At 52.5% G+C, this 23,557-nt stretch overlaps 5 protein-coding genes across 6 annotated transcripts; 3 read left to right on the top strand and 2 right to left on the bottom strand.

The window, feature by feature from the left end:
• The first annotated feature begins 3,949 nt into the window (after positions 1 to 3,949).
• On the top strand, positions 3,950 to 6,674 carry LY6G5C (lymphocyte antigen 6 family member G5C). The gene is given in 3 exon segments (XM_046005086.1): positions 3,950 to 4,138; positions 5,176 to 5,299; positions 6,509 to 6,674. Coding segments are annotated over 3 exon segments (477 nt in total). The 3' UTR covers positions 6,673 to 6,674.
• Positions 6,675 to 7,073: 399 nt separating this feature from the next.
• LY6G5B (lymphocyte antigen 6 family member G5B) lies at positions 7,074 to 11,969 on the bottom strand. Of its 2 annotated transcripts, XR_006818328.1 has the most exons (4): positions 11,205 to 11,969; positions 10,934 to 11,062; positions 9,648 to 10,636; positions 7,074 to 7,188 (listed from the first exon to the last, which is right to left on the bottom strand). XR_006818328.1 is itself a non-coding variant. In XM_046005083.1 (3 exons), the coding sequence occupies exons 1-3, from the start codon at positions 11,260 to 11,262 to the stop codon at positions 10,224 to 10,226; spliced, it is 600 nt and encodes a 199-aa protein (XP_045861039.1). In that variant the 5' UTR covers positions 11,263 to 11,969; the 3' UTR covers positions 9,238 to 10,223. The 2 variants fall into 2 exon arrangements, 1 of the variants encoding a protein (XP_045861039.1); XM_046005083.1 differs by lacking the exon at positions 7,074 to 7,188 and having other exon boundaries at positions 9,238 to 10,636.
• A 149-nt stretch (positions 11,970 to 12,118) lies between these two features.
• Positions 12,119 to 16,270, bottom strand: CSNK2B (casein kinase 2 beta). Its single transcript, XM_046005084.1, has 7 exons — positions 16,012 to 16,270; positions 15,312 to 15,394; positions 14,507 to 14,609; positions 13,841 to 13,956; positions 13,318 to 13,393; positions 12,980 to 13,169; positions 12,119 to 12,349 (listed from the first exon to the last, which is right to left on the bottom strand). The coding sequence occupies exons 2-7, from the start codon at positions 15,381 to 15,383 to the stop codon at positions 12,259 to 12,261; spliced, it is 648 nt and encodes a 215-aa protein (XP_045861040.1). The 5' UTR covers positions 15,384 to 15,394; positions 16,012 to 16,270; the 3' UTR covers positions 12,119 to 12,258.
• A 125-nt stretch (positions 16,271 to 16,395) lies between these two features.
• GPANK1 (G-patch domain and ankyrin repeats 1) lies at positions 16,396 to 19,610 on the top strand. Its single transcript, XM_046005082.1, has 3 exons — positions 16,396 to 16,651; positions 17,212 to 18,444; positions 18,990 to 19,610. The coding sequence occupies exons 2-3, from the start codon at positions 17,834 to 17,836 to the stop codon at positions 19,432 to 19,434; spliced, it is 1,056 nt and encodes a 351-aa protein (XP_045861038.1). The 5' UTR covers positions 16,396 to 16,651; positions 17,212 to 17,833; the 3' UTR covers positions 19,435 to 19,610.
• A 1,322-nt stretch (positions 19,611 to 20,932) lies between these two features.
• C5H6orf47 (chromosome 5 C6orf47 homolog) lies at positions 20,933 to 23,543 on the top strand. Its single transcript, XM_046004111.1, has one exon. It carries the CDS (start codon positions 21,908 to 21,910, stop codon positions 22,769 to 22,771), a length of 864 nt encoding a protein of 287 aa, XP_045860067.1. The 5' UTR covers positions 20,933 to 21,907; the 3' UTR covers positions 22,772 to 23,543.
• Positions 23,544 to 23,557: the final 14 nt, after the last annotated feature.

Below are 23,557 nucleotides of genomic sequence, written 5' to 3' on the forward strand. Positions count from 1 at the left end.
CAGAGGCCAGAGCTCCAAGGGCTCATGTTTTCCTAGAGCCACACTTCACTGTTCTGGACAGCTATTAGAAGAAAATCCTTAGTTTGAACCTGAGGAAATTGGTTTCTTCTAACTTCTGTCCTATTTCTAATCCTTGGATTTCATGGAACAGAATAAGTCTTCTCCCATCCATCAATATGTTCCCTGGCCACTTTCTTCTTTGGGAACCTCTTTTCTAGATGACATTCCCCCAGATGTACCACCTTGGCCACTGTTTTGAACAAGCTTAACATGGGCAAGCAATGAAGTTCTGTTGTTCTGGATGGCCGCTGACTAATTTCAGTGTCTCCTGGGCCCCGGGGCATGAAGGTCCTTCTGCAGTCTCTGGGACAGGAGCATACTGAGTCTCCACTGGAAGGGTGATCTCTGAGACTTATCAGGTGATATGACACCTGGTATTTGGGGTTAAAAGGAAGTGGCCACAGCTTCACCACTTTGAGCAAACACTGGAGAACTGATGCTGGCGCTCTGCTGCACTGTCCTGTCCCAGGGGGCAAACACAGTGGGAAGTGTGGAGCAAGAAGCTGTAGGACCAGTTGCCAGGTTCTGAACCTCACCCTCCCTCATCTATGAAGACAGTTAATCCCCTGGAAAACAAGTCTGCTCAGCTAAATTAACCTCCTTGAATGCAAATAGGGGGGTCCCTAGGCCCACCTTCCCACCCTGGAGGCAAAGGACTCCCCCTTCTTGGCCATGGCAACTAGGGACTCCATTGACCTGCCTCTATCACCACGTCCCCCTCCCCTCTTCTTCCTGGACTATAAAGAACAGGGGATGTCATGATGAAGAGCCCTTGGATATCTGAAGTGGATAGCGAGGGTTAGGTTTAACATTTGAATTCTGGACACCCCACACACAGGCAGGGGCTTTAGTCTACCTCTTTAGATTACTTCCCAGTTGATAAAGCTCACATCAGCTGTCTGTTTTCAGAACAAGCACCCACCAGGGTTGGGACCAGCTCCCTGTCCACCCCTCACCCTATATAGCAGGGTTTGGACGGTCTCAGAACAGCTGAGATGCAGATCCCTCATCAGCTGGGGCTCTAGACCTTGCCCTACTGGGCACCAGGTAAGGCCCGGACGGCCAGGCATCCCCCAGGAGCTGGGCACATGGTGAGAGGATGGAGGCTGAGACAAAGAATTAGCACCTAGCCAGGAAGCCTGGGAAGGAGAGGGGGTCCCTGGGCTAGGTCATCCCTCATTTTCCCCTATCTTATAGATGCAGGCTCGCCCTGCACTGCTTTCAGAGTGAGCTGAAGGGGTCAGCTCTGTCTGGGCTCCGTGATTGGCCTGAAGATTTGCTCCACTTCCCCAGGAGGGTCAGGTGTCTCCTTCCTGGCTGTCACAAGTGAGTGAGGGCCAGGTACCTATCCATTCATTCATCATCCAGCCACTCAACAAACTATCCCAACTCCCTGAGGGAGGAACCGAGTCATTCATTTTTTTTTTCATTTATTTATATTCGGGTTTAAGATCGCTTCCCCTGTTCCTCTCCAGATCACCTGGTCTAGCCTTTCCGCTAACAGAACTAGGCTCTCGCCCAGCCCAATCATCCCCAGCCCCTTCCCTTGCTGGCCCCGCCCCATTCCCCCGACTGCGGCATTCTGTCCAGGCCCCACCTCCTTTGTTTTGTCACCCCGCGGCTCACCCCCAGGAATCCCTCGTCCCGAGGGAGGGGCACTCAGCGCAGATACCGCCCTCCGCTGCTGTCACTACTGTGACTACAGCAGCGCCCCGCCTCTTCACCCGGAAAACCTCCTTGGAGCCCGTCACCTTGGCAACAAACTCACGAGGCTGTGCCTGCGCCCTGGCCGCGCCCTGTCGCTTACACTGGGGAGTAACAATATGAAACTGGGCAGCTTTGCCTGCGCTGAGGCCACGCCCCTCCCGAAGAACACCTCTCCCAGCCCCACCCAGCTCAGCCTGGGTGTGTTGCCTCCCGCTGAGCGCGGGGCTGCGCTCTTCTAGTCCCCCGCGAGTCTTCCCAGACCTCACAGGGGGACTCCTTCAGGGAGCCCAGCCTTAGCTACCCAGAACTCCCTAGTGCTTAGATTTGTCGTTACGGTTATATTCGAGAGAGGGGTTCCGAGGACGCCCTTTTGCCCCCTTGGCTTCAAGAGTAGCCCTCGCTCTCTTCTACCATTCTCTTCTACCACTCTGTCGTTTCTTCAACAGACATTTAGGCTGGTGCCTGGCGGCCCCCCCCCCCCAACTTCATTACTCTGACTTTTTCAATAACACATTTTTCTTTTTTCATTCATCCCAATGCCTTGGGAGCGCAGCGGCGTGCGCTTTCCTTTCGTGATTCTTCTTTCCCGTGCGTCTTCTTGGCGCGAGTCTCCGTCCATTTCTTCCCATCTTCCCCGTCAGCACCCCGAGGCCGGATGATTTTTGAAAGGTCCGAGACTTTAAGCAGGGAGCCCTCCGGCAGGGCTGCACCCCAAACCTCCAGACCTGAAACTGGAGCAGGCGATCCGCTCTGTACGCCCAGCTCTTCCCATAACCCACCCACACTTAAAGTAAAAACCCCAAGGGGCTCCTGGGTGGCTCTGCTGGTTAAGCGTCTGCCTCTGGCTCGGGTCGTGATCTCCGGATCCTTGCTCACGGCGGGGAGTCTACTTCTCCCTCTTTCTGCTGCTCCCCCTTCCTGTACGCTCTGACAAATGGATAAATAGAATGTTTAAAATAATAATAATAATAATAAAGTGAAACCCCCAGGTCTCTTAGAGAGACCGACCTCGAAAGGAGCAAGCTGAGTCCGCCAACTTGTCGAGCCAAGCAGGCCACGCCCCCACCCCACGCCCCAGCAGAGGAAGTGGGCGGGGCGCCTGGGACGCCCACCGCCGCTGATTGGTTGCTGAGTAGCCTCGGACCTGGGAGGGTTGTGGCCCGGCAGCGCCGCCTTCCGGGGAAGCCGCGTAGTCCTCTGGGTGTCCGTTAGGGATGAATGTCTGGTTCCCACGCGGGCACGGCTCTCCCAGGTTTTCTTCCCAGCCGTTCCCCGCCGAGAACGGAACTTGGGCTGGGGGCGGCCCCTGCATCCTCCTGGGAGCCCTGAGGTGCAGTCAAGCTCGGAGAGCGAGGGTACGGCGTCGGAGTCCGTGGGCGCCGGAGATCAGAACCACTGACCTGCAGCTGAGCTTAGGCGGACAGTGGAGGGGGGGGGGGGGGCGTAAGGAAAGGTGCTGGCCATCCGGAACCCCCACAGAAGCCACTGGACTGAATAGGTCACTGGGGACCCAGATGTCCTCGCTTTGGGATTTCTTACCGTTCCACGTTTTCTCCATCTTGGAAAGTGGTAATCACCAATCACCTCCTTGTGCAAGCCTATTCCCCCAGTTTTCCTCTTTCCGTATTCAGTCTAACTCCAGATCTGTCCAGTCTTTCTCCTAAACATTGGTCAGATTCACTCATACCGTCTCCTGCCTCTCTTCTGCTAGACCATACCGCCATCTTGTGACTGGGCTCAGGAATAGCTTCCTAACTGGTTTCCTCACCTTGGCAATCTTATACAAAGAGAAATCTGATCTTATAGATAGATCCTTTTGGTCAGTACCTTTGACTGCCCAGGCGCTCCTGGGAAGCACTCGTCTCACTCCCCACCCCCAATTATTCCTTGTTGCCTCCCCCACTAAACTGTGAGGGCAGGGATTTTGTGCCATGTTGTATCCCCAACACCTGTTACTTTGAATAAACTTCTGTAGATTAAATATGAAAGTTTCCCTCCCATTTCCTCTTGCCAGGGTCCTGTCCCCAAGGTAGAATATTAGGCCTTAGTGCGGTCATGGGTGAGGACACTCTGTCTCTCTGGCTATTCTGGCACTGATTTCCACCCCAAATGGGTGTTCCCTTCCTCTTGGCCAATTTCTCTTCCACCAATATAAGCTCCAACTGGAGGCTGGTGGGCAGTCATGCATCTTATGGCAGGCCCTGCAGGTCGCTGGAGTATGGGGTCCCTGGGCCTCCACACCATCCCCCAAGCCCTACACATGGTCCTTTTAACAGTGCTGGTCATGATGAGCTTGGTGTTTGGTAAGTGGCTCTAAGGGGTCAGAAGGGTCTCCTGGTCTGCTGAGTGGAGAAACCCACAGATAGCAGGTGTATGGGTACATCTGCCCAGGATGCTCAGGTAAACCCGGCAGGACGAAAGATGGGATGGATGGGCTTGATGGGATAATGCCTCGGGACTGGCAATAGACTGATGTTCACTCTGAGGAAGATTTCTAGTTTTTACCCCAGGGCCGTCTAAACAGCAGTGACCTGAATGGAGACACTGAAGGGATGCTGTTTAAATCTGGGGCAGTGCAGAATAGGGAGGGTCCCTGGAACATGCTAAATGATAGAACTAGGATCCCCAAAGTAGAACAAGCCTCAGTCCAGCCTGATAATCTCCTCACTTGGCTGCAAAACACCACCTATGTAGAAATAGGATTCAAAGTGTTTGTTCAGTATTTGCCTCACACTAAGTGCTCCTTAGTGCACTCCTCATGGGTCTGGGGACTCATTAACATGTGGTCTGGGTCAGGGATCAGAGGAAGAAAGAGCTGTATATCCTCATGGTTGGGGAGGGCTTTTGGTGACAGCATTTAATATGAGTGAAAAGACCACCAAACAGAGAATGTGGTGGTGGGCTGCTTGACGTCTATCTACCCAAAACACAGACTCCTCCTATCCTGTGATGATGCAGTCTCGTTTTCACCTCTGCACATTACACATTTAAGGAAGCATATTCAAAAGCGAGTCCATAGTAGTGGGGGACTGTAAAACCAAGTCCCAGAGGAAGAACTGTCCTCACTGAACTCCCCAAAGCTGGAATGAGGGGCCCCTGCCCAACTTTTGAACTTAGAAGCTTGCAGAGTGCTGGGCACACGTTAGCCACGCAAATACATGTTAACGAGTGAATGAATTCCTTAATGAGTTCCTTATTTCAGGAGGTGTAAGAGTAGAGAATGGAGATTTTAACAAGGACTTTAAGGCCTCTGATAGAGGATTAATCCAGATGGTTTTCAAGAAATGGAGTTCTTATGGTTTTCTGAGATGGGGAGGTGGAGAGGGGATTGACCAACCAGGAAATGAGGTAGGTTTGGAGTCAGTGTTTCTCTGTGTTCTAGGTGATTTTGATCCTGATTCGGTTCAGCTCCCCAAATACCTACGCTGCTATCGATGCCTCTTGGAGACCAAGGAGTTGGGATGCCTTCTGGGGTCTGACATCTGCCTTGTCCCACCTGGCAGCAGCTGCATGACCCTCCTCATAAAGAACAGTGAGCTGCTTGTCTTTGGCTCAGCCCATTCCCGAAATGCATCTCTCAGCTGCACCCCGTGTTGGGTTCCTGCAACCGCTAGACACTGCTCCCCATCCTGGTCTCTTGCCTTACCTTCAGAGCCATTCTCGGTCTCCACTTCCACACTCCTGTTCCCTCAGCCTGCCGTTGACCGGATTCTGCCTTCCTTACAGCACCCAGCCTTGTGATCAACAAATTCCCCAGTCTGTCCTCAGACTGCCTTCTCCCTGCCTGTGAGCCACAGTTCCTGCAGACCTCTCTGCCTCGTCCACTGCTTCTTCCTGGTCTCTTTCCCTGGGTCTTGCTTTATTCTCCTTGACCCTTAAGATTCATGTTCACCAGTTTGGGCCTTAGCTGTCTTCCCACTTCATCTTCCCAGAGGATTTGCTCAGATTCCTCCTCAGTTTGAATGTTAGGCCAAAATGTCATGTCAAATGGCCCTCTGGACAGCTCCACCTCATTTTCAATTTGCTGACAATTGTCTATATTCCCCGTTCCTCACAATCCCTCACACTTTTCTTTCTGCTCTTTTTCTTTCCTTCCTTCCCTCTTTTCCTCCCCGCCCCCCCCTTTCAGCTGGGGACCCCTCTCTTACCCTTTTTAAAACACAAAACACATATTATGTGCAAGCACAACCCTCTGGGATAGGTACTATTATTACCACACCCCACCCCATTTTACAGATGAGGAAACAGAGGCACAGAAAAGTCAATTCTTTGCCCAAGTCTCCTAGAAGCTGAGTCAGTTTGTGGTGATTCCAGAAATGGTACTCTTAAAAACCACTACATGAAATTACTTTCAAATTCAAGTCTTTTTATTGCACTTCTTAAAAATAGATATGGTCCAATATCAGAGTACTCAAGCATATCAAAGAGATGCCTCTCCCAATTTCTTCTTCTATGGTTCCAGCCAAAGTGCTGGTTCCCCTGGAGCAAGACCCAGCTCAGCCCCCTCCAACCATTACTATATTTTGAGTGGCTCTTTCCCACCAATGTTCCACAGAATCCATAGCTGGTAACTCCCCCTGCCATCCCTGCCCAGTTTCAGGAATTGTTGCCTTTTGGGGATCCAGGGAAGGGTGTGAGGGCAGTGATGCTAAGTCCATATGGAGTGAGGGGATGGAGGGGTTTGGGGGTGTGCCTGGGACCTGGGATCTATATATCACTGGTTGCTGCCATCCTTCCCCAGACAGTGGTTCTGACATCATGGTGAGTGACTGCCGCCGCAAGGAGCAGATGAGTGATTGTTCATATACCCGCTCTTCTCCAGTGTTTGGCTTCTGGATATTTTCTCGATGCTGCTTCCGGGAGTTCTGCAATAACCCCCAGAACAGAGTCTTCTATATTCCTTAGAATTTCTGCAGAGAATTTTAGAATAAAATCCTGCCAGTTGCCTTTCATCTTCCCAATTTCCAGCTGGCTGGCACAGCCAGAACAACTTCCAATTCCTTCTACCAGCCCTCCTGGCCTCCCTCAATAGGATCCCAGCCCTATCTGCCTCTTGGTTGACACCCCTCAACACTCCTATTCCCATTCTGTCCCTCCCCTGGGCTCCCTCTCCAGAAGGCTCTGAGTTTTGCCTTCAAGTCCTCACAGTCTGACAGCTTTTCTCCTCTCTCCTCCCACCTCTCAGCTGCTTCTTTGCCTGGCTTTGCCCCTTCTCCCACTATAGGCCTCTCTCACCTCAAGTCCCCAGGTGTTCCAAATAAATTGGTGTGCAAACTATATGACCTGTCTGTGTCTTCTGGTCGTGGTGGAGGTTGAGAGAGGCTGAGATCCTGCCTGACTGCCCCCCTGTGGGGGTAGGTAAGGGTCTCCCAGCTCTGCTGAGCTCTGCTCCTGCCCAGACTCCATGTCTTGGATTCACATCTAGGCACAAAAAGGTGAAGAGGAACTGGAAGTGCTCCTGCAGGGATGGCTGAAAGGGCAGGGGGCATCCTTGGCAGTGGGGTCAAATTCAGAGCTGTGTGAGAACTGGAAGGGAGGTTCACAGGGGAAAGAGAGGGTGCTGGTGAGAGTGGAGCTGAAAGAGGCCCAGGCCTGGGGCAGGGTGGGGGAAGCCTTCTGTGGAAGAGTTGCTAGGTCTTGTGGAGTCCTGGCCTGATCCCAGGCTCAGCTTCCCTCTTCAAGGACTGTGAAGTTACTGCAGAATTTTGGGCCTTGCTTCCTCAGCCTCTGAGACTGTCCTCCCCTTTGCCTTGCTAGAGCTGTGTAAACCTAGAGACACCAAAATCGAGGTGTGGAGAAAAGTGGGCTCAGACTGCGGTGGGGGGGGGGGTGTACACAGGTTTAGAATTATTTTTGGACCTCCAACTGCTCCCTGACATACATATTAATATTGGTGCTTCCTACCAGAGCACAGACCATTAAAGGGGCCATGGAGCTCTGTTAACATTTGGACAAAATGTGTAAGTGAAAATATATGCTGTATGATGCCATGTGTATCAAGCAGACAGAATTCCTCTAAGCAGCTACAACTCAGGACAGTGGCTACCGCTGAGTTAGGAGACATGCCTGGGAGGGTGCACAAAGGCAGCCTTGGGTGCTGATAAAGGCCTTTATACCGACTCGAGGACTGGTGACACAGGTGTGTGGTTTACAAAAACTCAAGTTATGGTGTATGCAAGCTTCTGCATGTTTTGCCAGAAGTTTAAAAATGGGCCAGAGGGGCACCTGGTTGGCTAGTTGGTACAATGTGTCACTTCTGATCTCTGGGTTGTGAGTTCGAGCTCCACACTGGGGACAGAGATTCCTTTCAAAAGTAGTAGTAACAGGGGCACACTTGGTGGCTCAGTTGGTTAAGTGTCTGCCTTTTGGACCCTGCATCAAGCTCCCTGCTTAGCTGGGGGTCTGCTTCTCCCTCCCCCTCCTCCCTGCTTGTTGTGTTCTCTCAAGAAAGAGGGGGGAAGCAGGCTCCTTGCTGAGCAGAGAGCCCGAGGTGGGGCTCAATCCCAGGACCCTGAGATCATGACTTGAGCTGAAGGCAGAGGCTTAACCCACTGAGCCATCCAGGTGCCCCTGCTTGTGTTCTCTCAAATAAAATCCTTAAACGTTTTAAATAGTAGTAATACATACATACATGAATGCCACAATCTGTATGTACCTTTGTCCCTAGGGCATGTGTCTATTTTGGAGGCTCTCATTTTCACCTGTACACACACTTACATGCATTCTTTCAAGCCTATGAGTACTAGCCCCTCCTTGACAGGTGACCAAAATAAGGTAGGGACAAACTTATCCAAATGGCAGAGGAGCTGGGATTGGGTACCCCACGCATAAAGCTGTACTACTTTTCAGATAAAGGTTTCACAACTCCAGCACTGGTTTATGAGATTCAGAATGAGCTGTACTCATTAACACCAAGCCCAGAGCAGTGTGTTTACTGCACGAATGGAAAAAGTTATGAATATTCATTATTGCTTTCTGTATGCTTGTAGTTTTTCAAATGGAGTATTAAAATTAAAGATCTAGCAATGGCAGCTCCAACCATATATCTCTGAACACCCCCATCCCCAACGTAGCTCCCTACTGAGGGGTCCTGAGTGCCAAGTTCCTAAAAAGAACAGACAAGAACCCAGATCCCTCAGCACCAGGTAACTCTGAGATATAGACCTGGGCCCCTTGGTTTGCTCCTGAGTTTTCCTGGTTCAAAGGTTTTTCCACCTCTCTTAGATGGAAAACCCTGATGTGACCGGGGTTTAAGTTTCTATGTTTTGTTTCTAGGGCAACTGTTATTTATTTATTTATTTACTTGACAGAGAGAGAGATCACAAGTAGGCAGAGAGGCAGGCAAAGACAGAGAGAGAGGGAAGCAGGCTCCCCGCCGAGCAGAGAGCCCGATGCAGGACTCGATCCCAGGACCCTGAGATCATGACCGGAGCCAAAGGCAGCGGCCCAACCCACTGAGCCACCCAGGTGCCCAAGGGCAACCTTTTTTTAAAGATTTTATTTTTAAATAATCTCTACACCCAATGTGGGGTTTGAACTTAACTCCAGGATCAAGAGTCGCATGCTCTACTGACTGAACCAGTCAAGTGCCCCTATAAGGCAAGTCAAAGGCTGAGAAATCATAACCCTCACAGCTGAACAGATCTCTAGCTAAGCAGAAGGTGGGACGGATATAGGCTTTTAGGGGACAAGCCATGAGGAAGCCATAAAGGCCAAGTAGAGTGGGCCAGGCTGTAGATGGTTTGATCACCATGCCCAATCAACTTCTTTTTGCTCATACCTGAGCCTGACACCATAAACAGTGTGACACAGACTAAGCCCAGTCCATTTATTGTGGAGAGCAAGCAGGAGATGTGGAGCAGAGCAGGCCAGACCCTCACCTCTCCTCTTCTCTGGCATCTACTGAAGTGGGTGTCAGGCCTCAGTGATGTCAAGTGGGGCTGAGGAGGCCAGGGACTGCAACAAGAGAGGAGATAAACAGACGACCAGAGCAAAGGTGGGGGTGGAGGCAATGAGGCAGGGACAACACAGTATCTAGTCAGGAAGTGTGCAGGGAAGTCTACCCTTCATTCTTCTTGTTGCAAGTTCAGTCTGGGTCTCAATATAGGCCCAGGATGTGACCTGCAACCAGATCTAAATGGGGGCAGGTGACCAGACTGACAAAGGATTTGAAAGATGAGGGGGGATGACAGGCTCCGGTGACAGGAAAGGCATGAGAGAGCCACTGTGCCTTCCCCAGGCCAGCCTGGGCAAACTCTGAACTCATTATTTTCTAGGAGGGGTAGCACTGCCAGTTTCTGGGAAAGAAAAGATCCCAAAGCCACAGTCCTGCTGCGGAAGGGAGGTCAGAGAAATCACAGAGCAGAGAACATGGGTGTTCTAGGAGGGCAGCGCAGGGGGCTGTGGTGTTAGAGAAAAGATGCTGGAATGGAGTGAAATCCAGGAAGGCTAAGCCATCAGGGCCTAGCCCAGGGAAGAACCAAAAGTCCTGAACTGTTGAGGAACAAATATATGTGACGTAGGTCAGCAATGGACAAGTTCAGGTTCAAGGGCAGGATGGCCAGGGGGTCCAGGCTTTTGGGCTCCTTCCCAGCATGGAAGCTGTGGAGGGGCAGTGAGAGGTTCAGGGCCTGGTAGAACCGCTGGATCTGGGACTCAGACAGGGGCAGGGCCCAGGCCCCAGCTGGGGGATCAGCCAGGGGATCAGGCGGGGAGCTGTGGAGCTGGGGACTAGACCAGGAATTGCAGTAATCATACTGGCAGCACTGGGCCTGGTACCAGTATTCTGAGAAGTAGGTATTACGTTTTTCTTGGCAGCGGTAAGAATTATACTGTCCACAGCCTCGGATGAGGAAACGAATCTTGGTATCTAGAGAAGAGGGAACAGCTAGCTAGTAACCCTCACTGCCTCCCAGTCCCCAAACCTGTTGTCCTTACCCTAGACTCTCCCCATGCCTCACCCAGACCCGACTTCCATCCTAGATTCCTTCCCTCTGAAGGAAGGAAAAACTGGCTCAGCAGACCTCCCCGGAACCCTAGACTCCTCCTTCCAGGATCCTGCTGTCTTCCTCTTGCACCCCAGCCCCTAAGCAGCCCTCATCTGAGAGGAAAGGAGACCAGGCCATGGGCTGTCCCACCAGCAGCCCCTTCCTGGGGCTTGACTTACCATAATAGATGGTGATCACCATACACGGTGACAGGGTGCTGATGGTGCACTTCTCTGAGCCTGAAATGCACCCTGCAGAAGGGTCTTCTAAGAGGCAGAGATGGCAGGTCCGAACTTCAGGAACAGGAGCTGGGGAAGCAGAAGACAGGTGGGATGGGAATGTTGGCTCATTCCAAGTTCTCCTTGCAGGGAGCCCGTGAACCAGGGCTGCAGCCCCACCCCATTCCAGGACTCAGTCACTTCTCCCTCCTTGCCCCTGGGCCCCACTTACCTTTTCCCACTGTGAAGCCCACCATGACCAGCACACCTACAAGCATATGCGCCTTCATGATGGAATTCTGGGGACAAGGGCAGTTCCGTGAGGAGTATCCTGAAACCCCACCTTCCTGTGACCATGCTCTTTGATCCTGAGCTGCAGGGTGGTTTTGGTAGACAGTTTGAGGAGGAGCTGTAGACACAGAGCTATATTCCTCAGCTGGGGGAGGAAGTTATTAACTTGGCTGGAGGACGGCATGTCCTCACCCACAAGGTCGGGTTCCTGAACGTGGGAGCAGTGGCCCAGACAACACCTGGGCCTTTATCCAGGTGTCTATTGTTCTCATGCCCTGAAAAGATCTATTCCCACACCTCAAGGGTCCGTGGATCAGCTTGTCTCTGGTACCACATGCTGTCCTTCCCAGAGCAGAACGGTCCCTACTGTGCTGGGAAAAACTTTGGCCAGGCACCCAGGGTCCCCATCCTTCTGAGAAGAGCATATCTCAGCTCCCCCAGCAGGGGGCGCACAGACACCACCCTGCAGCAACTGTGGACCTTGTCCCTCTCCACCCCTTAGAGTTCTGCTTACTTCAGTACCACTTGCCCTGTAAAATCAAAACCGGAGGATTTTGTTGTTGGTTATACTACTTACGGTACAAATAAATAAACAGCCTTAGGTGGCTGAAAAAGAATAAATATGTCTCTAGACTTTGAAATCCAATTTTCCCCTCGGGCTGTGGCCTTGCACATCTCCACATTCAGTACTAGAAATTCTGCTCTGCTGCTAAAAACCTCACCCAAATCCACTGGGCACCAATCTGTGCTGGTTTTCAACTTGAGGAGGGTGGGCTGGGCCATGAGGGCCCCTGGAATCAGGCACAGCAGTACCCTCCCGTCCCCCAACCCCAAGCACCAGCAGACCAGCTCATGGCCTTTTCTTCCACTTTATTTCATATTCCCACCACAATAATGACTCCTTTAATTTAAACTAAAAACCATAGAGGGTTCCTGAAAGGGTGGCAGAAAAGGATCGGAGGTGTCAAAGACTGAGGGTCAGGTGGGATGGGGAATCAGCGAATCGTCTTGACTGGGCTCTTGAAGTTGCTGGCGGCTTGGAGCTGCAGCTGGTAGGCCATTGGATGGATCTTGAAACCGTAGAGCCTGGGCCGGGGCAGAGGTCAGAGAGGCAGCAGTGTGAGCCCCACCCTGGCCCTGCCAGTGGCCTGAGTTTCCACCTCCCCACCCCAGCTTCTCCATGGGTCTGCTCAGTGCTTAAGGGCAGTGGCTCCCAAATGTCTTCCCTCCAGGATACTGGGAAATGTACTTTAAACAGCCATTAAAACTCAAATTCTAGGCTACATGTAAACACACACACACACACACACGTATGTGACTGCATGTTTGTGTGTGTGCAGATCAACACTTGTTTCAATATAATACCAAACTGTTCTTCCCAGTAAACATGATGTTCTGGGAAAATAAACCACACTTTTTCCTGGCAAAAAGTTGAACACCCAAGATGATGACAAAAACAGCTACCATTTAAATGGTACTTCAGGTGCCAAATGTTTTTCAAAGCAGCTATTTAAATATAACTCATCGGTCAAGTACTATCACCATCCCCATTTCACGGATAAGGGAACTGAAGCACAGGGAGGCAAATACCTTTCCCAAGGTTATGTGCTCTGAGAAAGGCAAACCTCAAGAAAGGACCATGCCCTGTCTTCCCTTCTCTCTAGGGAATCCCGAACCTTTCTTTTGACCCTGGGTGATTCTATCCCTGCTCCCCACCTGGGCACAAACTGGTTGGCGGGCCGCTTGGGCCGGTACTCAGGGTGCACCATGAAGAGCATGTGAGGGAAACCGGTGCCGAAGTAGGCGCCGTCCGTGTGATGGTGCCTCGATGACTTGGGTGTGTACACGTCCATGCACTTGGGGCAGTAGAGCTTCACCATGGCCTCACCTGGGATGTCCGAAAGGCCTGGGAGACAGCCAGACTCAGCAGGCCGGGCACCCCCAAGCCTGCCCCACCTCCCTCCCAGACTCAGGCCCAGACTTGCTGAGCCCCAACTCCTTCCCAGGAGTACCGGCCATTTGATGTGGCCTCCTTTCCCTTCTCCAACACTCACCGATGGGAAGCATTGGCTGGTTCTCACAGTACACACGGGGACAGTAGCCAAAGTCTCCCTGCTGGTACTTTTCCAACTGAGGCGAATAAAATGAAAGGGGTTGGTGGGTAGGTATGAACAGAAGAGGCAATCCCTTCGTCAGCCCAACCCACATTGCTCTGTCCTCCACTCCTGCCTTTCTGTCCAGAGACCCCTTCAAGCTGGCCCAAATGGGCCCTCATACTCCCCTGCTTCCTCTGGAGGTTAGGCAGGTTACAGACCATCAGAGTCATTCACCGTTTGTTCCCTGAGGAAGAGGCAGGCTGCAACAACTTCCTGTCCAAGGTCACATTTCCCTCCCTGTAAACATCTCAGTCAGCACAACCCCAATTAGGATTTAATTCCCAGTCCCTGTATCTGGGGTTCTTCCCCCTCGTCTCAGCTACATTCCTTGACAAGGTTGAAAACACGTGACTCCTCGCTGCAGGAACCTCTGTTTCCCTTACTGCCTCAGAGGAGTCAAGTGGGAGCAGAGAGGCCTCACCATCTGGGCGATGCCACGGTTGGTGAGGATATAGCGGGCGTGGATCAATCCATAAAGCATCTCGGCCGCCTGCTCAATCAGGTCGCTCTGGTTGGGGTTGTCTTCCAGCTCTTCATCTGAAACATGGCCCCAGCCAATTGAAACCACTTGTCTTATAGCTTTCTTAGATGTCCCACCCACCTCCAGGGGCTGCTGGCTACAGTTTGCCTGGCACTCATCTCTGCACCACCCATCACCTGAGCATTTGACCCAGAAACTCCACGAACCCAAGGCAACTCTGCCTTCTCTCTACACTTCTTTAGCCTTTTCTCTCTTCTTTCCCTCCTGACTCTCAACAAATAAATGAAAAATATCAATGCAAAAGATGGCACTCTAGACTAAAAGGTAAGAAGCAAAACAAAGAAACAGGAAATGAGGCCCACGGGGAAACTAGCATCAGGGGATAAAGCCAAATTACAGGATCAGAGTGTGGGAACAGGTGGTGTAAGTCACAAAACCAGGCAAAAGTCAGATGGAGGACCAAAATGAAGGACAGGACTTTGGATAAAAGGAGTCGGAGAACCAAAAGAAAATTTGTAAATTCAAGAAGCAAATAAATAAGAATATGAAAACAAGAACAAAAACAAAAACCCATACACACACAAAACAACCCCGAAGGTGCCTCACCAGGCTCCAGGTCCAAGATCATGTCTAGAGCTTGTCGATAGTGAGGCACCTGCTCATTGAGTCCAGTGAGATTGAATTTGTCCTGGATGTAGTCCTCATCCACCTGTCAGGATGTGGAAGTCAAGAAACTCATAGCAGAATCCTCAGCTTTGACCTGGGCACATTGCTCTAACTGGTGGCTTATTCTCAACACAACCGCTTTTGTTTCCCCTCATAACCCAATTCCAACTTAGCAGAAGTACTTGAGTCTCTCTCCCCAGTTCACATACATTGCCTTTCCATAAAAGCTTTTACTTTTCTTTTAAACAGCTGCAACAATCTCCTCCTTAAAGAAACATTCCTTTCAAAATCCCTGTTCCTACTCCTGCCCCACATCTCTACAAATCTATTCTGTCCTCTCCTTAGGGGAAACCGGATTTCCAAGGAAAGTGGAGACTGAACAGCTTGGGTCCTGTGGGCAGTTACAATCTTTTGTATTATCAGCACACAACTTTGCACGTTACAAAACATTTTCACAAACAGCACTTTAATTCTAACAGACTCCCAAAGTATGGACTACCAGTAGCAGTCTAATAATAATAATAAAGTTGACTTGTCCAATGTTACATCGCTGGAAGATAACAGGCTTGGGACTTGGACAGTCTTGCCACTTCACAAGTTAGTGAAGGGGGCTACTGAAGGGACTTTTCCTTGACAGGAAAAACTCCATGGCAGCCTGTAAGAGAAGTGTATGGAAACTAAATATGTGGGAAAATACATAGCCAAACTTTGTGTGGAGATGCCCGGGAGACTGAGGAGAACTCACTTCACAGAAAAATTCATTGCCACGGAGCCCACAGAACCAGGAAATCCAGGACACCTCCTCTGAGCTGCTCATCTTCACGTCAGCTAGGGGAAAAAAAGGGTCTAAGTAAAGCCCAAGCTCTCCCACCCTGCCTCTGGTATCCTCCTTCCTCCCACACTTTGCTCTCCAACAATGAAAGAATTTGGGGCCACCTTTCCTTAAAGGATCCTAGACTCTGGAGCACCCCTCTCCAGTTCCTGTTATTCACACCTCAGCCCCTTTTCTGAAATTACAGTTTCTCTGGAGTCCCACCACTCTTCGAGTCCCACCACTTTGGACAGGTCTTAACCATCAGTCCTACCCACATTCCTAACGCTGCCGAAGACCGGCTCCCTCTCCTCTTCATGTCAACTCCGGCAGGGCTGTCGGCTCGAGATCCCTACCCCACAGGTCTCTGCCTGTCCCCTGCGCCTTTCCCAAAGGTTCCGAAGTTTATCCTTTCCAAGCAAAGGTGGGCCCCTTTTTCTCTCACGGCCTGGGGGTCGCCGTGAGGTCCCGTTCACAGGAGTCCCCACGACCCGCTTCCGCCCCTCAGGCCACCCCTCCCTCCCCCAGTGCCGGACCGGGTCACTTCCTTCCCCACCCCCACATCAACGCACGGAGACCCCATGTGCCGCGCCTAAGGACAGGGAACTCGCCGCGGCGACGACCTCAGACTCACCGGCTGGACGGGGACCGGGAACAGGGCGGGGGAGGGGAGTTGCCGCTTCCAAGGAACCGCGAGGGCTACAACGCAGGCCACAGACCCGACCGCGGCAGCCGAAGTGGGGTGGGGGGGGGGGAGTGGAAATTGGGGAGGGTGGGGAAAGGGCAACGCGCAAACGCCAAGGGTCGGGCGCCGCAGTGAACGCCGGGAAATGAAGTCCCTGGTAAAGAGAAACCGGCGAAACGAGAGAAAGGCGAACTACGAATCCCAGGACGACTCAAGAACGACCCTGGCGTCGCGAGGCCCATGAGCAGGACGCTCGGGGGGCGGGGCGAAGAGAGGTGCCACCGGAAGCGGAAGCGCAGTACCCCGTTCTGGGTCAGGGAGTGTGGGAAATACAGTTGTAGCGTTCCGCGGCTGAGGGGCCGAGAGGGGGCGGGGAAAGGAACGGGGCTGGCGGGCCGGTTTCCTGTACGTACTCTCATGCAGCGAGGGTCGGCTTTAGGCGCTCGCCTGAAGCCCAGGGTACTAACTTCATCCCCGGCCAACCCACCGTGTTCTCATTGCCTGTCGAGCCTCTCGCCCAAGTCAGGCCCACCACTGAATGCCCCGTCGGGGCCCGAGTTTCACCCTGGGGTCTGGTCTCAGGCGGGAGGTGAGGCCGGGCTTCTTGCTGAGGGACGTAAGAAGGGTGGGCTGGGCTGAGGTGAGCGGTGAGAAAACCGGGACGGCCCCGTGCGCTCACCTGTGGTGGCGCCAGCCATTCTGCTGCTCGTCCCCTTGCACTTCTCCATTTCCTCTTAGGGCTTGAATGGGGGGGGGGGGGGCTCTGCTGCGGCTACTAAGTGTGACCTTCGAACTCTGGTCAGAATAATGGTGAGGGGCGGCGTGAAGTTATTTCATTTCACGGCTTCAGGGCATTCCACAGGTTTCCTTCCGCCTCCTCAGAGCCTTCTTAACTCACAGAGTGGTTTCGCAGCTCCAAAAAGTGAGCCCGGAGTGGGGGCCACGTTCGGGGAGGCGAAGGGCATTGTGGGGGCGTTATGTTAAAGTAGGACCCCAACCGACAGAGCCTCTGTCCTCGCGCTACCTTGGCACGTGGCATTTTGAGCGGATGCCGTTGGAAGGGTTCCGGGTGGGGAAGCTGAACCTAGCTTTGCAAACCTAGCCTGAGCCCTCAAGTAATGTTTTTGTGTGTGTGTGTGTTTTTTCTAGTCACGCGTGCGTGTTCGGGTCATGGCTATTTGATCGTCAGCTCCTTTGCTTAGAGTGGCGCCGTTTCGCCGTACGGAGACTACGAAGTCAAAGAGACTGGAGCTTCTCCCCGAGATCTCTCTCTTATTTCTGTGTTAAAGCCTGTTTCTATTTGGGAAGATGAGACCCGGACCAAGGAATCAAGGATCAAGGAAGATTTAAAGGGCTAGGCTGATTGTTTTCTTTTTTACTTTTCTTTCTTTCTTTCTTGACTGATTGTTTTCTTAATGGTACATCTTATCTGGTGGTCAAGTTTAAGAGAGAAGCTGTTTTTATTATTGGTGAGGAAGGGGATGGGGGCAGAATGCAACCTCTGGGCAACCTCATTGAATCTTCTTTGTTAAAATAACCTTTACTAAACCGTATGGCCTGTTATTATAGGGTTCCCTGTTTTTCCACATGATCTATGGTCCTAGGTTGTGAGGTCACTTAGGGAACGAGAGGGTTTTTTTACTTTAAGGCTATTTCTTGTCCCAAAAGGTCTCTGGGGGTGGTCCTGGTCCCTGCAGAGCCACCAAGGGATTGGCTTGCTTGTCTCATACTCCCTTTATCTAGTCTCATCTTCTCAGTTCTCCCAAAAGCCATGTCCAGGCCCTCCCTCATCAGCTTCACTCCAGCCACCAGCCCCAGCGACCTCTGGAAAGACGGGCAGCAGCAGTCACAGCCTGAAGAGCTGGAGCCCACCTTGGATGGGACTGCGGCCCGGGCTTTTTATGAGGCCCTGATTGCAGATGAGAGCAGTGTCCCCGAATTTCAGAGATTTCAGCCTGAACCTACCAGTAAGAGAAAGAGAAAGAAGAGAAGAATGATGGGGGAAGCTGCTGCAGGATCCTCAGGAGGACATGGACAAAGGAGATCCCTTGAGGCAGAGGACAAGATGACCCAGTGGATACTGAGGGCAGCTCAGGAGGGAGACCTGGCAGAACTAAGAAGACTGTTGGATCCCCGTGAGGAAGGGGGAGCCGGGGGCAATATCAACGCTCGGGATGCCTTCTGGTGGACCCCCCTGATGTGTGCTGCTCGAGCAGGCCAGGGGGCTGCTGTGCGTTATCTCCTGGACCGTGGAGCTGCCTGGGTGGGCGTCTGTGAGCTGGGTGGCAAGGACGCTTCTCAGCTGGCCGAAGAAGCAGGTTTCCCTGAGGTGGCGCGCATGGTCAGAGAGAGCCATGGAGAGACGAGGAGTACAGAGAACCGGTGAGGGGAAGCCTTAGCCCATGCCCATCTTTCAGTGTGTTCTGCCCTTCCTAACCACTCCACACCAGAGCTATAGAACAGAACTGAAGTTTCTCTTCCTGATCCCCCAGTATAGGTTGATAAGGCAGTGTAATAGAGTAAAAATAAACATGAGCTCCCTGGGTTTAAATCCTAATTCTACTTACTTGGGCAAGAACCCAAGTTTAACATGGCTCATTTTCGTTATCTGAGAAATGCAGGTAATAAGAGCGCCTGTTAGGATTTAATGGGTCAATATACGTAAAGTGCTAGAATGATGCTTACCACATAGTAAGCACTGTATACATATTAATTGTAGCCATTATTATGCTTTGCCCAAGAGCTTGTGAGGCCTGGTTGCCATTTCTTCTCCCAGTTGTTCCCCTCTGGGTCCCTCACTGCTAAGTAGGTTGGAAGGCAACTTGTTTTTTAGCAGTAAGACTGGAAGGACTTCCCACCTTGCCACCCCACTCTGAGGCCTCAACTCTTTCCCTGCCCTGAACTCTTTCTCTTTTTTTCCTCTGCAGGTCCCAGCCCCCCTCCCTCCGGTACTGTGAGACCTGTGATGCCCACTTTCAAGACTCTAACCATTACACATCCACTGCTCACCTGCTGTCACTGCCCCGTGATCTCAGGTCCCCCAACTTGCCCATCGGAGTTTCCGCCTCCAGCCCAGGCTTCAAGTTGTTGCTGAGGGGTGGCTGGGAGCCTGGAATGGGGCTGGGACCCCGGGGTGAGGGCCGCACCAACCCCATCCCAACTGTCCTCAAGAGGGACCAGGAAGGATTAGGCTACGGATCAGTGCCCCAACCCCGAGTCACACACTTCCTGGCTCGAGATACTCGGGCCGTGGCTGGGAGGGAGAGAGCCCCTCGGGTGACCACACTGAGCCGGAGGGAGAAGAGAAGGCAGGAGGAGAAGGACAGGGCCTGGGAGCGGGATCTGAGGACATACATGAACCTTGAGTTCTGACCTTGGTAAGTAAGGTCTGATCCTGGTCTGTTGCTAAAGTCTGAACTTGGACCTAGGCACTTTGGCTCTTACTTTCTGGGGTCTCTCCAGGTCCCAGATCCTCAGATTTTAGTCGGTGGACTCTGCCTTTGGAAGAGAAGAGCTGAGAGCTGAAAAATAAATCAAACTTCTTCCTCTTTTGTGTTTATTCACTTTTCTGGAAGCTATTGTGGGAAAGCCAAAGTCTGGGAGCCACATGCAAGTCCCACCTGAGCCAGAAGGGGTAGCCCTTTCTGGTGGCATGATCGGGTCACCTCCCTGCCAGTCTGGTTAATTTCCAGGGCCTAGCCCCTGCCTGGAATGCCCCACCTATTCTTTCAGTCCCCTGAACCAGGAATTGCTCAAGCTCTATCCCAGTCTCACCTACCCCAGGAAGCATCTCCTGACTTCTGCAGCCAATTCAATTGTTTTATTTTTTCAATTATTGATTTTACAATGTTTTATTTATTTATTTAACAGATCACAAGTAGGCAGAGGCAGGCAGAGAGAGGAGGAAGCAGGCTCCCTGCTGAGCAGAGAGCCTGATGTGGGGCTTGATCCCAGGATCCTGAGATCATGATCTGAGCTGAAGGCAGAGGTTTAACCCACTGAGCCACCTGGGTGCCCCTCAATTACTCATTTTTTTTTTTAAGATTTTTATTTATTTGACAGAGATCACAAGTAGGCAGAGAGGAGGAAGCAGGCTCCCTGCCGAGCAGAGAGCCGGATGTGGGGCTCGATCCCAGGACGGTGGGACCACAACCCACGCCGAAGGCAGAGGCTTTAACCCAATGAGCCACCCAGGCACCCCTCAATTACTCAATTTTAAACAAGATCAAATACTATATGCTAAGAAGAGAAGTAGGACATATTCCCAACTTTCTAATTGCTCATAGCTAGAGGAGGAGGCAGCTATGTGATCAAATATACAATGCATGGTGATAGGGGAAGCCTGGGAAAGCTCATGGAGGTGATGAGAGTAGATGGGGTCTTGCAGGAAGAGGCCAATGGGCTGGAAGGGCCTAAGAATATCCGGCCTCTAGGATGATGATGGTGGAACGACAGTCAGAACCTCCCAGTGTACATTTGGCCTCCCAAATGTAAAACTTAAATCAGGGTTCTTCATTTTACAACCTGAAAACGCCTGAGGGCAGGAAGCATGTTGTATTTGTCAACACTTGTCTCCCCTTCCCTTCTGCTGCTCATACCGGGTGCTGGACCTAAGGGAGAGCTCACTATTGTCAGACCCAGGAAGTAAAATCTGCATGGAGGGGCAGGAAAGATCAACACAAGTCCTAGGGAAGCAGCCGTGCTTTTCCGGAAAAGCCTTTTACGAGGTCTTGGACAAGAAAAGGAGGAGTTGGGGGTGGAGGGTGCAGGGAATAACCAAAGAGCAGGAGGCTAAAGGGAGCGGAGTTTAGGGGAGCACTGGCGACCCAGGGACATATGGGCGACGAAGAGAGATTGCTAGGTTTATACTGCTGCCCCGACCCTGTCAGACCTCAGCTGGCGCCCAGCGGAGTGGTGTGTACTAACGGCGCGGGGGGCGCGGGGGGCGGTGGATCCGTAGGGTCCGCCCCACGAACTGCGGGCTCCGCCCCCGCCTGTCCCTCCCGCCCCGGTGCAGCTGCTTCCGGGCTCTGCGGCTCCGGGCGGCCTACTGAGGCCGCGGCCCCGACGCCGGGCCCGGTAGGAGTCGCAGCGCGCAGAGCCCGGACGCCTGGGTCCCCAGCAGGCCCGCGCTTGGCCTCGCGACGAGGATCTCCCAGGACATCTCTGGCCTGACCTTGTAGAGATCGCGTCTCACCTGCGCGCTCGGGGACCGGTCGGGTCTTTTTGTAGGATTCCTAGCTCTCTAAATCGAGAAAAGAACGCTGCTGGCAGGAGTTTGCTGAACATCTCTCTCCTAAACCCCAGTAAGAGACTGCCTGCTTGAGCTCCCTTAGGTCAGGACTCTCCAGATTGGGAGCACCTGAGACTCAGGGCCACCTTCCTTCCTTCTTGGATGGAGCACCGCCTCCCCAGTTTCTGGGGCACCTTGGGGCGTGGCCTTGGTGAGTGAAACTTGGGGTGCTGCCTGTAGGAAAGGAAACCCAGAAACCCAGGGAGGACACCGTGGGGGTGACCCAGGCCTTCTCAGGTCCTGGGGATTCTTGGCCTGAATCTTGTGTTTTGGGGTGGTGGTGAATGAATTTGGTTGTGCCTCCCCGTTTTACCTCAAAACTGAAAAGGAACAAGCCACTTGCCACACTTGAGGTAGCAGGACATCCAGAGAAGTGGGGAGCCACTTCTGAATTCAGAGTAGGACTCACGAAACAGTAGTTCTGAGCTTGGACAGACTCTGGCTTCTGAGGAGACACTCAGCCCCCAAACTTGAGGGCTGAGTTCCAAGCAGAATCAAAGCAGTTCCAGGAAGCAGCCCCAGAATTTTGGGGGCTCACTACACATCTCAACCATGTTCCTGCGACGGCTTAGTGGCTGGCTACCTCGCCCTTGGGGTCGTGGGAAACCAACGAAGCCTGACCTGCCTGCCCCAGAACTCAGACGAGTGGACAGCTCCTCTGAGAATTCAGGGAGTGACTGGGATAGTGCCCCAGAAACCATGGGAGATGTGGGGCCTCTCAAGACCAAGGACCCAGAGGCACGGAGGAGCTCTGAGGCTGCTCCAGAACCAAGTAGGGAGGTCCGAGATGAGCAACTGCGAAGCAACAGAATGGATTCCTTCAAGTGGGACAAGACTGTCTCTAACACTCAAGAGTCTGGGAGACTGGGGACTGGAGGGTCTGTTCTCAAACAGGGCCAGGATCCTGTGGGCTCCAGTGGCACCAGACCTGGAGTGTCCCCTGAAGGGGTACTAAGCCCCCCTGGGCCAGAAGCCCCAGTGGAGAAGCCAGGACGGCGTCAGAAGCTGCTGGGCTGGCTGCGGGGGGATCCAGGTGGGGGAGCAGGAGCTCCCTTGCAGTACCTGGGGGGCCCAGAGGAGTGTCTGCAGATCTCAACCAACCTGACTCTGCACCTGCTGGAGCTGCTGGCCTCAGCCCTGCTGGGGCTGTGCTCGCGGCCTCTGAGGGCAGCTTTGGATGCATTGGGCCTGCGTGGACCGCTGGGCCTCTGGCTGCATGGGCTGCTGTCCTTTCTGGCTGCCCTGCATGGGCTCCATGCTGTGTTGAGTCTACTTACTGCTCACCCCCTGCACTTTGCCTGCCTCTTTGGTCTCCTTCAGGCCCTGGTGCTGGCTGTCAGCCTCCGGGAGCCCAGTGGGGAGGAGGAGGCCACTGACTTGGATGGCGAGAAATTGGAGAGGGAAGGTGAGGAATAGAGGGGAGACCCAGGAAAGGGGCTGTGACTGCAAGATGAGGTGTGACCTAGTACCCCCATCCTGAGTGGGGTGGGAGCAAGAGTGAAGATAGTGTGGCCTGTAGGAGAAAAGTGGGGGCCATGACCCAGATTGTAAGCTCAGGGACCTCAGGGATGGGGAAGAAACCCCAGAGTGTGAGGGTGTGGCCCCCCTTCATACACAAGAGAGAGTAGAGCTGTTTAGGATATCTGTTAATGGACAATGGGGATATTGCCCTTGAATTCACCAGCTGTTGTTACTTTTTGCTTTTACATTTCTCCCACTTCCAGTTTTTTCTTTCCACCTTTACTTTTTAAAAGAAAAAAATAAGTGTGGTGGTGAACAATAAAGACTAAAGAGTCCTCATTACCTTTCAAAACTACCCAAGGGTGGAAGAGACCAGAGGCAGGACAGACAGGCCTCTAACTAGGGTAAGAGGGTGGTTGGAGACCAAAGGGAGCCCTTGGATCCTAGGATCTGAGCCACCTAGGGAAGAATGGGACTGTGAGGTGGGTGGATTAAGGGGTGTGGAGAGGAGCCAACAGTGACAGGGGCCTGCAGGAAGGATCTGGGTGGTCCTAGGAGCCAGGGGAGTGGGGATGGTGCAGGCAGTATTGGCAGGAGGGCCAATTCAGAGGGGTTGGCAGCTCAGACAGGCAGTATGGGGAAGCACTGGAGCTTAGAGTTCTCACTCAGGTTAGGGGTTTGCACACTCAGCAATAAACAACTGTAATCACACCAAATCCTAAATATACCACTACAAAGAGA

The sequence above is a fragment of the Meles meles genome, chromosome 5 (genome assembly GCF_922984935.1).
Source record: "Meles meles chromosome 5, mMelMel3.1 paternal haplotype, whole genome shotgun sequence".
NCBI classification, from domain to species: Eukaryota; Metazoa; Chordata; class Mammalia; order Carnivora; family Mustelidae; genus Meles; species Meles meles.